Source organism: Pipra filicauda, unplaced genomic scaffold (assembly GCF_003945595.2).
Source record: "Pipra filicauda isolate LSUMZ 115617 unplaced genomic scaffold, ASM394559v2 scaffold91_size2508729_pilon, whole genome shotgun sequence".
Classification (NCBI taxonomy): domain Eukaryota; kingdom Metazoa; phylum Chordata; class Aves; order Passeriformes; family Pipridae; genus Pipra; species Pipra filicauda.
In genome coordinates this window covers 1,197,345-1,214,321 of record NW_024105109.1, presented here as the reverse complement: position 1 = coordinate 1,214,321, position 16,977 = coordinate 1,197,345, and the positions used below count along the sequence as shown (strand labels likewise).

Below are 16,977 nucleotides of genomic sequence, written 5' to 3'. Positions count from 1 at the left end.
GAAGACTGAGCACCTGTGCTACTTCAGTTACATGTGTTAGCACATGCCCTGTGTAGGTTACGCGTCTCTACGTCGTAGCATCACACTGAGTAGATGTATCCATCGTTTCAGTGGTGGCATCAGAATAAAGTGTTGTGCTCCTAGGTATTTGAAGGTGACTTGCAGTTGTCAGTTCAGTGTTTACTTACTGGATTTGCAAGTCTTATTTGTACCTTTTCAGTTACACTTCAACTGAGACAAGGGAATATATTCTGTAAAACTAGCTCTGCTCAATTATTTGTTTAATACATTTACTCTCTTCCCTTGGCAAGATTGTAAATGAGTGTTTTCAGTGTGCAGTTTGCGTAATGTGAAGTAAACAGAATCAAAAATCAGATCAATTTATTGTTCATATATGGTCTTTTGTTGTTTCTCTTCTGCTAGTGCATAATTTAGTTCAATAGGGTGTGTTAAAATTAAGTATTAATATTTTTTTCATATGGAAGATTTAGAGAAAGACACCATTTTGAAAAGAACTGGCTTTTTGATTTCAACTTAGCAGCAGATGAAATTCAGGTACAGTATGTGCATTCTTCAGACTTGTTGGAATACTTAAACTATGCCTTTGAAACGTACAAGAAATAGCAATTTCTACACCTTTCTAAATTAGTGGGCTTTATTATTGAGTATATTGAGCTTATGATCAAATGCTTTTATGTAAAGCCATGTTTGGGAAGGCTTCACATGCAAGGGATACTGTCTTTGGCTTTTCTGTGATGTCAGTATTTTAATTTACATACTTGTAGTTTGTGTCTTGGTTTTGCATCTAATTTAAAGATTTTATAACTTTAAGCAATTATTTCCTATGCCTTACGTTTGTTATGCTTGTAGTTGGTAGTGGTGCATCATTCCTCACCAAAAATTTGTTTATATTATTTAGCAGATAGAATTCACATCTAGTATAAAAACACACAATTGTAAAAGGCTGCATTTGACAACACTAAGCAGGAATTTTAAAGAATAAGAAAATACTGTAAAACATTCTTTAGTTGGACACTTGTGCGTTTCATATTCAAGGTCAGATTACTTATTATGCTCAATTATGGTTTACATATTATCACACATAGTGCTCAAATCCAGACACGGAAATATAAGAAGGGAAAAACCTTCTTTTACTCCTTCAACACCAAAGTTACCAAGTGATCTGACAAGCAAACGACTGACTCATATAGAAAATAACCATAAATGCGGTGTGCATCATGTCATAAAAAAAGGATAGTAAATACTGGATGAATGCCAGTTCTTAAATAAGATACATAAGTTATGAGCTTCCTCAGTTGGGGTCATGACATGAAAAAAGAAATTTTATTTCTTGAGGGACAGAAGTAATTAGTAGTCCATGCAAGTTAGGCAGCATGAAACTGTGCCATATGAACGTGAAGGTTCTTGGCAGTACCATTTCATCTCTGTCTTTTTTCCGCTTTAGTCTATCCCAGGTGTGTCTCTCAAATTTCAATATATTTTCTGTTTGGTGTTCTGGAAGCAGGTTTGCTTATCTTTATCCCTTGCCCTCTTCACAGCATTGTAAGGAAAAAAGGGATTGGACCAAGCTGGGAACTTTGTATCTTAATGCAAGAACTGGATGTGAATGTTTTGAGGATTTTCAGAAATTATTTTTATCTATTGCTGAAATACTAACCAAAGATTCTGAGTCAAACAGACCAGAAGTTCCTTTCTGTGATTTTGCTGATGCAGGTAAAATTAAGATACAATAAATGCTTTTTGTTCATCCCTTTTCTTTGTAGAGTTTTAAAAGAGATAAAAAATTATTTTGTATAGTTTATGATTATTAGTTAATTTTATGTTACAGTGTTCAGAATTTCTTGAGTTGCAAATGCAATCAGCTGTAATGTTCAGTAGAAGCCATTTTCTACTAGAAGTAAAATCCACAGAGCTTACACTTAAAGTCAAAAGAAAATTCTGAAGGAGGAACACTTGATCTTTGTGAAATCAAGAAGAGAACCCAAAATTTGTGGTCTTTTAATAAGAATGGCCTATACTCAGGACAAAGGCAAATGTGTTTAAGTATTGTCATGTGAAGTGTCACACTATTAATAGCGTAAATAAACTTTAGAGTTGTCAATATATATATATATATAGTCGTGTATTTTAAAACACCTTGAACAGGGTTACATCATATACATAATTTATAGCTTTTCCTTAGTAATTTGGATTTTTAGAAGTATTCTCTAAAGAACCAAGAGTTTCTCCAAGTGCTGCGTCTGCAAAACACCTTCTAGTTGCCCCTTTCCTCCGTATGCCCCTTCATTTGCATATCTGTATCATTCTTCCTGATAAGCTCACAAATTACTGAGGCTCAGTGAAGTGTCAGTGGGATATTTAAGTGTTTTATAAGGGACGACTCAGATACTTTTCATCCTGTATTAACTACTAAAACATGATGAATACTTATTCCAGATATGTGACATGACCTTTCTGACCACAGACTTCTGTATTACTAAATGGCTATCACAGCTTCCAGTTGTGACACAGAGAGAATATTATGGCAGAGCTTGGAACTTAGTCTGCCTTCCCTAGAGCAGTGGTCTCCAAACTGATAGGCACCTCCATCAGTAAAAGATTTTTGAACACTCACCCCCAATTTTTTATGTACTACTGCGCTAATATATTAAATGCATTAGAAAGCATATACAAAAATAGAAATTGCAAATACAAGATAAATAAACACTACATTTTAAAATATTTATTTTTATTTTCTAATGGTACAAAAAATATTCCCACACCTGAATGGGTTGAGACCAAAGAGGTGGTACAATACGTTTGGAAAAACTTGTAATTACTCAGTTCTGCAATTACCGAAATTTCTTCGTGTTGCCAGAAAATGTAAAGCTTACTTTACAAATAATGATGTTGCTAAATTATGCCATTATATGTCCAATTATTTTATAGATGACTTAGACTACTATGAAATACTGTCTGAATAAACTGTAGTTACTTACCCTACTTCCAGTGTTAGAACTTAAGGAGTTACTACTTTTAATGGTAAATATTTCAGAAAACGGATTTGATATTTTCACAACTGTGTTTTTCAAGCATTTAATTTCTTTTAAACTGCATTTACATGTAAAATTTTTTTAAAAATGCTTTTCGTTTTCTTTCCAGTAATGAAAAATTCACAACCTAATGAAGCAGACAGACTTTTCATTGGGAGGACTGGAATAAGCGTAATGTATTCTTATCATGAAGTACTGCAGTGGACGAAGGTATACTTGGACTATGGGAACCTGACGTGAAGAAAAAGAAGTAGTAATTTCTCTTCTAGATGTTAAATTGTGTTTCTCTAGTTGAATGGCTCCACCTGCCTCCTCGCCATCTTAATACTTCTTAATTGTCCAGCTGGATCAAAGCATTTCACTGTGCCTTTCTGAGCAGTGGGCTTCTGTGGAGCCCATCATAACTTTGTCTTGCAACCTAGGAATTTGATTGTTCAGGTTCAGCTTGTGATTTTTCTGAGCTGAGGTTGAACCTGAATTAGGAGACCAGTCTTCCTGATATTCTGGGGTGAGGTGCTGATGGGATTGTTTCCCAGAAATGTGTGTTTCTTCTGTCTGGCAATAATGCTGCATTTTGAGACTTCACAACTCAAGTGATATTTAGAGAAGTTTCGGCAATTTCCTGCATTGGTGCTTCTGCATCTGGCCTCAAATAGCATGGATAAGGCCAGAAAGACAGAAAAGCAGCATAGCAAGGCTGCTGCTGCTCTTGGTGAACTGCTTGTTCCTCAGAACTCCGCTGGAAGTGCTTGTCTTTGGTAGAATATAAATTCCTAAATTCTGCGAATCTTGCAAAACTTGGACATCCCAAAGAAATACCCTTTACAATGCTTTCTTTGCTGTCAAATATTATGAAGGGCCAGGACTAAGAGACTGGACTTTTGACTGGATGTTTTATGCTCCTTAGGCCTCATGCAGTATTGGTCATAATTTCACTGTAGCAATATCTACTTCAGTGTTAAATTCATCTTTTTCTTCCTGGAAGGAAGCAGTGTATACCAGACAGAATCTCCTATACAATGCAACATGACAAGTGACAGCATAAGAAATAATATAAACCACCAGCGATTTTGGAGTGTATTTTGTTCAGTGATCAAATTCTGAACTTGGGCCTGATCCTTTCAGCTAATAATTATGCTGTACTGGGATGTTCCTCATCCCATACAAGATGATTTCCAGCATGAATTGTTATGAACAAAAGGAAATGCTCTCGTTGTCTTCTTCCCTTTGTCTCTTGAAGTTTTGGGTTGGGTTTTTTTGTGAATTATCATCAAGGAACCCATTTTGGTTCACCTCAAGGAATTAAATTGTCTTTTGTGCTAATGGTTAAGCCAGGTCCCAGGAGATATTTGATAGAGGTGATTAGTCTAGAAGCAGTACACCTGTTCTGATGAATCATTAATTTTTCAGCATCAGCTTGTTGAGTGTGGTACTGTTTAAGAGTAAAGGGAAGGAGAGAGGCTCTTTGCATTAGCACTTACGTAATACTGCGCTAGAACGTTTTTAGGCATTTTTGTTCCACAAAACTTAGCAGATAGAACAGTTAAGATAGTCCTAACCATAGAAGAGGTGATATAAATTTTTGGCATTGAGGAGTGGTAGTGCTCACATGCCCATTGAAGAGTTTAGTTTGGCTTGAGATTTGGCTGTCTTCTTCAGCATATAGTGTTCATACGCATTCATACATTTTAGCTGTTTTACAGATACTTCTTAAGGGTGATCCTGATATTTGGATTGCATAATCCCTAATATTCCAAGGAGATTCATCTTCATGTCCTAATTTCAGAGGTGCAATTTGTCAAAAGCATGGGTAGTGTTTTTCTTGTACAACATGAGTTACTAAAAGTAGATGCTTCTTTCAGTACTATGATTTTTTTCATGTCTAGAGCAAAAGATCATGATTTCTTTGAAAATGTTGCATTAGGCATCAAACCCACTTTTCAACGGACTGCTGACCAAGATCTTCAAATAGCCTTATAGACAACCTGTGCTGACCATATGGGAATGTGAATGAGGCTCTGCTCTGAATGATTTTTATCAGAACTAGCAGGTCCCAAATTGATTTCTCCTTCAGGGATCTATCATTTCTACCATTCTCCAACCAGTTTCACTCCATTATATGTATCAGATAAATCCCTAATCCTGTGGTTAGAGGCTAGTATCTACTTGATACTGTGCTTTAGGACATGCCCTGTGCCATTTTATGAATATGCTGGACTGTCTGAAACTCTAGATATGCTTTTCAGCTCGCTTTTCTTTCATGAACATCAAACCCCTTTATTGCGTAGCTTTGATGATTGGTGGCTCTCAGGGGGGAAATATGTATGCTCCTTGGTCCTGAAGAGAACGTTCTTTGTAGGAGGTAAGGAAGGTTCATAAAACAGATGTACTTTGAAAAAACATGCAGATTTGAAACGTGAATACGTCTTCATGGAAGTGGCTCTTCAAACAACACTAGACTGCTTTCTGGATATGTACTTGTAGAGAATCCTGTAACATTAATGCTCCTTTGCCAGTTATTTCACCCACTTCCTATTTCATCTGTTTCCTATCTTGCAGGACTTTGCTATGGTTTATTTTTTTCCAGCTTTTTAATATTTCAGAGAATTGGTCAGAGGTTCTAGTCCAATTAAGGATCTCATTCCACAACTGGATTTTGAGTGCCCTTCCTTTATAGATCACTTCTCTGCTTATAGCTGCATGTTTTCCGTCTTCCTATAAAGAAGACTTCTCAGTGGCCCCTCCTTTTGCCAGAAGGATAGAATAGATGCAGTTCCTCCTAAATTTTATATTTTGACTGTGATTTGCACTTAGATTTTCAAGTTTCTATTTTGCTCTCATCTGAGTCTTTCTGGTATGTAAGTTTCCCCTTCAGCTGCATACATCTACAGTTGAATGGGTTCTTCACACTTTAAATGCTAACTGCAGTGATACTTCTAGTATTTTTATGGGTTTTGCTGAGATAAACAATTGCAGATACCTGTAGGGCTTTGAAAGTCTCCAATTTGGAGCACATGCCAGTCTGCAGTATGTATGTACATATGCATAAAGCATTTTCAAATCATGAGCTTCTTAGAAGTGAGTTTCATTTTCTGTCAGCTTCTCTGTTCTCCTAAACTTCCCTTTCCCTCTACCTTCATGACCCTTATTCTGCCACCACAATGCATGCTCACACAAAACCACAATTTTTAATAAGCTGCTTCCTCATTGATGCACCCACTAAACAAGAGCTGAAACCCATCTAGTTTGGAGCTTGGTCCATGTTGCTTGACTAGCAAGGTGCGGCCATACAGGGCAAGTACTGAATTCTGCCTGGCCTTGCCTTGCTGGGAACATTATTGTGATATCCCACCTTGACTTGATCATCACCTGTTTTAGATTGGTCAGATCTTAATTATCTTTGAGACTGCTACCTTTCTTCCGGTTTTGACTGAAAAGGACAACGAAAAAGTTAAGATGAAGCTTCTCTAGGAAACAAGTCTGAATATCAGCCTGGAATCTTGGCAGTCATCCAAGTTGTTGGTTGTTACACTGTTGGCCAGATAGGCCCAACTTTGTCCTGCTGCATACAACTATCAGTGTTTGCTTTCGCTTATGTTGGAGTAATGATTTCAATTTAACAATTGTAGCTCTACTGCAAAAAGAAAAATCCCTGTATGATCTTTTTAGAATTTTGCAGATTATGTAGTGCTGAATGGAATCAAAAATAAAAAAATTAACTAAGCAGATAGAAATTAATTACAAAGTATATTAAAAATACTGTATAGGGACATTATATAATAGAAATAGTGGGGAATAGTGTGCTGGGAACTCTTCAATGAGGGGTTGGTCAAGGTTTTTTGCCTACATAGTAAAAAAAAAAACTTAACCCTTCTTTAGGAGTTTTGCTTTAGAAGTTTTCTCCCCTGACGCAGTTTGGAGATGAGTCAGGGGAGATGAACTGATGCCTATAAATCTATACCACTAAATTAAATCTGCTGTATTTTGTGTAAATACACTCCTTGTTCACTGATACCACTGCTTTCTCTGACCTTCCCCGTTTCCCTTCTCCCTCTTACACTAGGGAAGGAAGGTTTTGGATAAACTGCACGAGCTACAGATACCTTTTACGCTCTTGAAAGGACTTATAGGTTCAGGGAGGTCAGCATCAAGATGTCAGATTGTTAATAAAGCTGCAGAAATCTTCCTTAATTGTGGAAGTTTGGATGGAGCGACAAGGGTATTGAGAGGTAAGCTTTTGACTTAAATTTGAACCATTCCCTTCTATGACAAATTTCAGATAAAAGATACAAGCTGCTCTATGTTACTAAATAAAGTTAATAATACTGGGACAACAAAAGCAAATGTGATCCATCTTACTGGTTAGTAGTAGTCTTGATATGTATAAGAAATAATATAATACATAATATTTTTCAGAAAAGTTTTTGCAGTAGTCTGGTATCCACACCGTTCTACACAAAAGTCTGCTGTAATGAGGGAGGAGTGCAGCTTGGAAAATGACCCTGCTCCATGTAGATTTCCTTTGAGCCAGGGGACATTCAGTGTCAAAAAATTTCAGGCTTGGGTCAATACAGTGTTTCTTTATGCCTATCAGTATCCCCATTTAATATAATTACTTTAGAATAGAACCATATTTCTGCAGTTAAATAACATATTATTTCCGGCTTTTTGGAATTCTGATCTGCTGAAAGGAGAAGAAACTCAGAAGTATAAAGAACAGAATGTGTTCTATAAATTAATATTAGGATCTAAAATTTGCTACTCAGTTTTATAGATGTATATAGATATTTACAAATTTATTTGTGCCACTGACAGTCCATTTTACTTTTGTGATGTTTAACAATATTTTACAATATAAAGGTTCAGAGAATCCATCAGAAGAGCATTTGTCATAAGGAATGAATTATTAATAACTAGAACTGCATTTTCTGTGCAGATCTGAAATTTATGTTATGTTACAGTTTACAGTATATTCTTAATGGCCGAAAACCTCAGCGCCCAGCAGTTTCAGTTCACAGAAATAACACTGCACTGTTGTTTGCCACAGAGTCAGAGTGGACCACAGATGCACCATTGTGGCCTTGTGATAAAATGGACATCCTCAATCGACGCAATCTGTTACATACCCTAGTGCACAGATACTTGAGTAAGAGTTTGTACAGGCAGGCTTTTGAAGTTCTGCAGAACTTCCCAGGTTTGCAAAAACATTCTGGTAAGTAAAGAAAAAGGTACTGTGTTAAGACTTAAAAATTTAAAAGATGATTCTGTGCTCTTCTTTCTGTTTTCCAGCTAAAATTTGTTGAAGAAGTAAGATGGTTTTAGACAAGCCTGGGTTTTTTTCCAGAGTGTTGTGTTAGTTTAAATTTGTATTTTACTCTGCAGCTCTTGCCACACACGCGCACTCTCACACACACAGTGTTTATACACCTGTCCTCTTCTTCCAATTGACTCAATTACACAGGGCAACAGGAAAGACCCATTAAATTTTTAAGGATCATACAGAGTCTATACAATGAAATCAAATAGGGATATAATTGGCATGATTAATTTTATCCTAATTTCAGATGAATGCCTTAGGGGTTTTTTTTTCCTATAACTGAGCCAGCTAACCTAGACATCTTTTACATACCATGCTAAGAACTAAGTGCTCTTTTGGGCTCAATTTATCTTGCAGATTCTGGACACGTACTTCAAAATGAGATGCATAGTTACTTAAGCTCCACTGAGGAAACCTCAGCTGATTCCTCTGTGTAGGTCTCAGTCTGTTGCCAGTGTGTGCTTTTAGGAATGTTAGGAGAGGTTGGTTGGAAGACCATCTACTTAGAGAATACTGAAAGGATCTAGTTCTTTGAGGCATGAGGTGGATACAAACAAGGCTGTTCAGTCCTGCCAGGAAAGGGACAGTTCAGAGTCGAAGCAGAACTGGAAGCACTAAGGTGATTTTTACTGGTGGGAGTTTTAAGCCCAAGAGATCAGGTAAAGATTGTATTTATAAGCTTGAGCAAGTGAATGTATTTTTATCTGATCCTCTTGGTTTGGGCAGCAAATTGTTACTTGGACCTTAACACTTCTCTTTCACAATATAAATGAACTAGTGTATGAAAAGACTTCTGATGAAAAAAGCATTCATGTTATCCCATGTTCCATTTTGCTGATAGAAGCAAGAGTCCTCATTTAGATACTGATTGGGAAGTGATTCTTCAATTAGATTTGCATTTGACTTCAGTAGTTAATATTCTTCATTTCATTTCAGATATTGTAGATGTTTCTCAGTACAGCTGCCTTTTTAACAAGCTGATAAATGCCTGTTTTGAGAACAAGAGCCTTGGGGTCTCATCTTCTGCAGTAGACTTCATGCTTTCAAAAAAAATTGCTATTGATTTTATTTTACTTAGAAGATTAATCACAGCTTTGGGAAGAAGTTCTTTGTGGTCTAAAGCTAGGACATATTACAAAAGTAAGTGGCTTCTTAAACAGTGTCCTTCCCTTACAGTCTTTGGATAACATGCTTATAACATCTCAGTATGTTGGGAAGAAATGGGTAAGAGAAAAACAGTACTTTCTGTGTCACTCTCAGGAATTTATTTGTAACCAAAATATTTATTAGGAAATAGTTGAAAATAAGAATCATCGCATACTACCTGGCATGAAGTAAATGTAATTTTGATAAAATTAATTTTTTATATTCAGTTTCAGATTTTCAGAAATGTGAACCCTTGAAATGATTGAAAATTGCATCATCTTCACTTTTTCATCTAGGCAAATTATATTTCCTTACACATCTGTTTAGAGCTGTGGTGCTAAAATTATTAATATGTAAGATTTGAGAAGTCTGGCTAAGAAGTTTATCCTAACTATAAGAAAATGCCTTTCAACTAAAAGCTAATAGTCAGAAATTGTTTTCAACTCCCCATTTCTGAGCTAAGATAGTACTGGGTGTGCCACTCTGCTGGGGTCCACCAAGAGTTGTCGCTCCACATTGTCACATTATTTACTGTTTGATTCTGTCTTAAAATTGTGGTGGTTAGCAGTCTACTTTGAGTCCATCCCTCTTGTTCTTTTTTAACCTTAAAATGATAGGTTTTCCTCATCTCTCTTTTTTGTTTCCCCCCTAAAATGCTGTATATGTAGGTTGGGTTGCTGGGATCACTTAACAGAAGTTAGGGGAAAAAAGCAGGAGGTGCTGTTCAAATGTTCTCTCACTTTGATCATGATTAATAGAGCTTCTGTCTGACCTGCCCTAAGTTGTACTTGTGTTATTACACACTTGGTGTCTCCGGAATTCTGTCAGAGCTTTTTAATCATAGCCGATAATACTCATGGAAAAAAATAACATTTTACAACAGTGAATATTATATGTGAATACTATTTGCTAAGTTCTCAAATCAGGCCACTTCATCGGTGAAATAGTAAAATCTATTAAGGGTTTGGGTTTTTTCCACATTTAGTCACACACAGAAGAAAACAGATCTATGTTAAGTACTGGTGGTCCTAATTCCTCATGTTTCTGCATTTATTCTCAGATGCTTTATCATTGGGTTGCTACCCACAGCTGCAGGGAAATTTATACCACAAACTTTTGAAGATTCCATCTTACCTGTCTGAAGTTGAGATGCTATTGGCCATTGAAATATTTCTTGTTTCAAATGCCAGTTATATTCAAAGTCCAGTGACTACTAGTCAGACTCTTCAAATAATACTGAAAAGGTTTGTTGTCATATATGTACCATTTTGATTGTTCATGTTATGAGGTAATTAACAAGAGATCTTATTTTCCACTGTCTAGGAAAGAGGATGCTTGGTTTTAAACTTGTTTTTAATCTTTGTTTCGGAATTGGGGTTTTTTTTATCATTATAATTTCTACACGTGTATAGCAGAAAAGTAGTTGTTCCAGAGTGATAGTGACTTGTGTTTCCTAACTGAATGTGTCTACCACACTAAGAATGTACTGTATTTTCAAAAATGGGATGACTTGATACCTTGCTATATAGATTGTTGTGTTGTGGTTAAGTACTGGAGTAGAAGGGCACAGTCAAAATGTTAATTCTTTCAAAAACCAACTCTTAACATTTCTTGGCTGTTTTTTGGAAAGTGCATGAAGCCATTTTATTTAATTTTCTTTATGAGGGATAGCTCAATATTAAATTTATTAGTGTTTTCTTTTCCCACTTTCTGTGAGTCTTAACATATCCAGATTAGAAATGTGTTTTGTTGCTTTTTTTTCCATTTGTCTGTAAACCACCAACCATTGTCACTAGGTTATACCTGTAATTTTATTTTTCAAGACCCACTTTTCTCTGAGACTGACTGGCTCAGCATCAAAATGTAACTGCATAGAAAAGCTTCATTTGTTAAGAACTATGAACTCGTGCATCTCCAAAGCTTTAGTATTTTGTCTTCCTTCCTCTGTATCCTTCCCAAGGAATACACCTCTTAATTTTGTTCCTTTGATAAATGAGGAGGTTTTTATCTCTTGTTTTGATATGTATGCTATTGTACCTCTGCTTGTTTTCTTAAAGAGTAAGTTCTGCTCTTTCCAAAAAATACAGGCATGTAACTTAGGCACAGCCTTGTTCCAAAAGTGATTACATGCCAAAAATGATTAAACCTTTTTGGTTTGCATTCCTTTACTGAATTTTCCAGCCCAGAGACAAATATTTTTTTCATGAATTGTGAATATTGCAGAGCTACTTTGCACTGGCATTAAAGCCTACTACATTTCATTACTGTAAAATACATTAAAAATATACTTTTTCTAACTTATTAATTCTTCAGAATAATAATCTAAAATCTGTCTAGAAATTAACATAATATATTATCAGTGAAGTGAATACATGGATTTATTTTAATATTTCTGTAATCTTGCTGCCAGTAGAGTGTCAGGCAAGCAACACAAGGCCTGTATGGTACCTAATTTTGTATTTGTGAAAATTCTCTTACAGATGTGAAGATCAGACAGTTCAGGATAACAGTGTCTATCAAATGGCAGTGGAGAGACTGATTCTAGCAGCTCGTTTATCTGATCCAAAGCTTCTTCTTAAGCATATGACAATGAATGTTAATATGGAAGAGGTTTACAGCCTGGAGCTTTCATCTGCTCTAAAATGGCTTCAGGAGAATATGAAATGGGCTGAGGAGGTCTGGCTGTTTCGGTAGTCATTAAATAGTTAAGACTTTTGTTTTTTAATGGTTAAAGCAATCATTCTTCAAAATAATACAGAGCAATAAAGGCAGTTCCCACTGTGTCCAGACTGTGCCTTACAGATTGACAGCAATGTTTCAAACTCAAGTTGTGTTTTTAAATACTGATATTGATGATAATGCAGATAGTAGCACAAAAAGAGTAATTTTTTCCCTAAGTATATAAATGTCACACTGACTTACATAGATGTTCTGTAATGACATCATTAGATATTGAGGAAGCTGCAGCCTCAGAACCTACATTCTCCTTTTTTACAGAGAATCTAGTACTGACTTGTTTCTCCCAGCGGGTGAAAGTGTAAGTGTAGTATAAGTATAGGTAAGTGCACTGATTGAGTGTATCTACTGTTCTTGTGTGAGGTATTTTCCACATTGCTTCATAGTCCGTAGAAGTAATATGTTTCCTTTTGTCTTCCTCACAGTAACTTGTGAGGATGTTGACCCATCTGTGTGCACCTTAGATGTTAATTTCCTTACTGCAAGATCCCAATAAAAAGCACTGAGATGAAAATAACTTCAAAATCACTTGAGATATGCCTGACTTAGGACACCTTTCTTCACAGACACATGTTGCTCACAGATGAAGGGTTAGTTGTATCTTGATAATAGCTCGTGTGTAGCTTCACATTTGTATATATGGGTACTTCCACTGAAGAGGAAAACTCGCTTTCTCCCTTGGTTATGCTCTTAGAGGAAGGTGGGTTTGTCCATTTTTTAGTTCCTGCCAAATGCACGATGAGATGGAGGCTTCTAGCAAGCTTGTACCACCATTCCTGGTTCTTCAGGATTTCTTTTTCCCCACCTGCAAATTCTGAATCAAATTTGGAGCATGAATCGCTCAAGTCACACTTCCATCTACTGATCTGCAGGCTGAGTAAGAAGAGACACACATTTCATATCAGAAAAGCTCTTGTGGCAAATCAGTGGGACCTCTGTCAAAGCTGATAGTTGCCTGAGCTCCCCACTTTGTGTAGTGTTAGTTTAGATCTCCAGTACCAACCTTCACAAACATGCCAGGAGTACAGCTCTTTTCGTCCTGCACTCCATCCCTTCCAAAGCTTTTTGTTCTGAACAGTTCTGCTCTTTTGGGTAGAGAAATTCACGTGTTTTTAAGGCTGTTCCATCATAAGGGAGATCAAGATGGTAGCATAAGACCTGAATGTTTGAAAAATCTTTCCCTCCTTTGGGGCAGCATAAGTCTCTTCCCAGTTGCAGGAGCATTACTGCAGGTGTCCTTTTGTGGCAGTTTGAGCCACAGAGTACCTCTGAATTATGAAAGCCGCCATGATCTTATTCCTGGATGGTTGTGGAGGGTTTTGAAGGGGTGTTGGTGGTTCTTCTCTCTGGGGGAGGTTGCCACTCTCGTCTTAAGGTTCATGCCATTAATCTAATGTCATGAATCTGATTATCAGTTCTTAGATTCCTGACCCTCTTCAGGGCCAGGTTCTGACCTTCTTCAATACCACTGCTCATCCAGTCTGTCTGGGAGTTGCTACTGGAGGAGAGGATTGACTGCAGTGACAGCCAAGATCACTACTTTCCTCCTGTGCCACCTGTACAGAAAAAAATGCAAAGATAGAGGCTCTTGTGTTTTCATTCTTCTGTGAGGATCTCATCTGCCTTCCCTCTAAAAAATGGTGGATTCAGTAATAACAATCAGATGGCATTTCTTTAAAAGCCCCTTACCTCAAAATTTCTTGAAGTACAGTTGGCACTAGTTCAAACAAACTTTGGGTTCCACCCGTTGGTATTCACCGAGTTGTCTCTGCCATTTGTAAGGCCATCTACCTGGTCAAATCCAATCGCATTTGCTTCCCAGGAGCTGAAAGACTGGGTAAGAAGTGACCAGGTTTCCAGTGAGGGATCTAAACTGATGTTCTTGCAGCCACTCCAGCATTAATGACAAGAGCAATTCTGGAAGGTTTCAACGAACTAAAACTGGTAGTGAGAAACTAAGAAATTTTTGATAATTACTTTTTGTAAGATCCTTTGTAGCTTAATTTCCCTGGGAAATTAAGAGGCTATCTGACACTCAGCTAAATCCCACATTTCTGTAAGCAGTACCAGATGTGGCTAATACTGTGTTTGAGAGATGCAGAAGGACAAAATTCTCTTTGTAATCTGTATGGCTTCAAATCTTGGGATGTTCTAGAGACAGCAGAATTTTTTCCACTGTAAGCAACCTTGAATTTTCACTTAGATCATCCCCAGAAAAAAAACCCAAATGTTGCTTTCTTTTTCAGACAGAGGTTAATCATTGACCTTCAGGTTTAACTTGGAACTGTGTAAAATTTTTGCAATGTTTTGGCTTCATCTCCTGAGTATCATCTTCAGCTGTGATAGGATGTAGTCTCTGTCATGTTTTATATTAACAAGCAATGCAAGCTCCCCATATCATTGCTCAGAACTTTTGTTACAGCGAGGGCTTCTGGTCTTTCTGGCAATATAGTGTTTCTCCCTGTAGATATATATATATGTGTGTATATATATACATGAGAAATATATATATACATGGGAAATATATATATACACACATGACAAACCAGTAGGCAATTTAAAAAACTTTGCTGTTAAGTCCTGTGTTTCACATTTTTGTACTGCCTAGGTCTACATGAAATACAATACAATTCTGGCCATTTTGATGTGTATCAAAAGGACAGAAAGGTTTCTTGAGTGACATTCTCGGTATTTTGGTAACAGAAATTCCATGGGCCAAACAAGACAAAACTCCAGTGTGGAATGGAAACAAGCCTGGAAAGATGGAAAAATGTTCTGAAGAGTAAAGTTAAGTACAATAGAGACAATGCAGTTTTGCAGAGCCAGCCACTCAATATATTGACAATATCCATATTTTTGCTTTTTCCCAGATGTAAGTTAAGCTGAAAGAACTTCTTTGTTTGACTTTAAGCAACTAATTTGATAAAGTTTTTCATACAGGAAATAAAATGTATGTGTACCTTTTTGCAGAGGGAGACAGAAAAATGTGCAAATAAAAACTTTCCTATGTTGTGCTTGGTAGCTTGGTGTAGACAACGCTGCACTCCTTTGGAATGTTGTTAGATGCATGAGAAATTGCCTCTGTGAAAATATTTTTCAGTTTTCACTGATTACACGGTATGCTCTTGGAAAGATTGCTTTTGTTAGGTGTGGACAGTTTCTTGTAACTAAAACAGAATAATGGGGTTTGAAAGGCTTACCACAGTTTTATTTCAAAGCATTGATAGTTTTGAGAGTTTCTGAACCCACATGGGGGACGGAGGTGAAAAGCTGGAAATAGGAGCTTGACACTGTGTTTTATAAAGAGCAATTGGGGGGGTCCCTTTGGAGAAGTTGTTAAGATGTTAATAAATGGTTTTTTATTCTTTATATAAAATATTCAAGATATCTGAGTGTCTGTATTGTCATTAAATTATTTAATTCTATTCAGATCCCTATTCAGATCTCTGTAATTAACATTCTTAGGTATGTGGGAAGATGGGGAAACAGCAAAGTAGATGTGGACAGTTCAATATCTTGTAGCTACTACAAGAATCTCGAGTATGATATGCTGCATGGGGAGGTTAAGAAAGTGTGAAATCAGTCAGACTGTGCAGTTTTTAACCACACCAGAGCACATAGTGTAGCAAATGCTCATGAATAAATTGGGCTGAAACTCCCAGCTGTGGAGATGGCCAGCTTCCAGTTGTAACTGTAGACTTGAGATGAGGCTACAGCCAGGGTTACAGGCTGTGCTCAGTTTACTGAAGAACTCAAGTGGATGTCAGTGAGAGTTTCACTTTAGGAAAAATAATTAAATGTCTCTGGTATAGTAATGGAACTTTAATTACTAAAATCTTAATGCCATATTCCTCATCTTAGTAAAATACGGCCACATTAAAAGCAATGACTATTTCACATCTCTTGTCCTTTCACATTCTCCAGATGCATCTTGCGTCATCATGGGTTTGGGTTTTTTGGGAGGTTTTTTTGCAGATCCCAGGTCTACATTTTTCAGTCTTAGCTCCTTCTGCATAACTTTTTCTAAAATTGCTAGGATGATGAGTAGTGTCAAAAATTAATGCTGACATGATTGGTCTGAGTTCTGTACCATTGCCTGTGATGGAACTGTTTCTCCAAGAAACTCATGCTACTTTTTGACCTGCAGATCCAGGACCGAAACAGACAAAGGAGTAAGGAGAAAACAGCTCCATTGCCACTTGTAGCAACTTAGAATTAAGCAAAACGAATGCTTAAAATTCTCCTTCTGTTAGGGGACAAGTGGTCAAAATACAGACTTTTTCAGACGATAATTTTATCTGGTATGAAACAAACTTTCAATTTGGAAATCTGTGCTGCTTGCTGAGCCAGTGGGATGTGTCCTGGGAATAACACAACCAGATAAAGCCACAGCACTACTCCCATCACACATTAAGTGCTGAGACTTAACTAAAAAGCAGGAATTAATTCCTGTGCTAGGGCAGGGGGAGGAGGCCTCTCTTTGGGAATACGTACCCTATGCAATGGAGCTGCTATCTGGCAGGCCCGCTTGCTGATGACGTCTCCCAATTTATTTTATTTCTCAAGAAGTTAAAAGAAATCCCAGGTGAAATGAACAGCACGGGTTTCTGTTGAATCAATTAAAGTTATTTTTTCATCTGCATAATTATGCAACCAATTTGCTTACATAACTGATTGGCTTCTGTTGTGAAGCAAAAAACATGCTGCACGTTATGGAAATTAAGA

The 16,977-nt window shown here is 36.9% G+C and overlaps 1 protein-coding gene across 4 annotated transcripts in view; it reads left to right on the top strand.

The window, feature by feature from the left end:
* TOPAZ1 (testis and ovary specific PAZ domain containing 1) overlaps window positions 1-15,639 on the top strand; it is a 42,759-nt gene extending 27,120 nt beyond the window's left edge. For all 4 annotated transcript variants that reach the window (XM_039391246.1, XM_039391247.1, XM_039391245.1 and 1 more), the window contains 8 exons: window positions 486-555; window positions 1,560-1,734; window positions 3,163-3,263; window positions 7,117-7,282; window positions 8,101-8,265; window positions 9,307-9,510; window positions 10,577-10,760; window positions 11,997-15,639. In XM_039391246.1, coding sequence (XP_039247180.1) covers window positions 486-555; window positions 1,560-1,734; window positions 3,163-3,263; window positions 7,117-7,282; window positions 8,101-8,265; window positions 9,307-9,510; window positions 10,577-10,760; window positions 11,997-12,210 — 1,279 coding nt within the window. In that variant the 3' untranslated portion in view covers window positions 12,211-15,639. The remainder of the gene's footprint in view (window positions 1-485; window positions 556-1,559; window positions 1,735-3,162; window positions 3,264-7,116; window positions 7,283-8,100; window positions 8,266-9,306; window positions 9,511-10,576; window positions 10,761-11,996) is intronic.
* The last annotated feature ends 1,338 nt before the right edge of the window (window positions 15,640-16,977 follow it).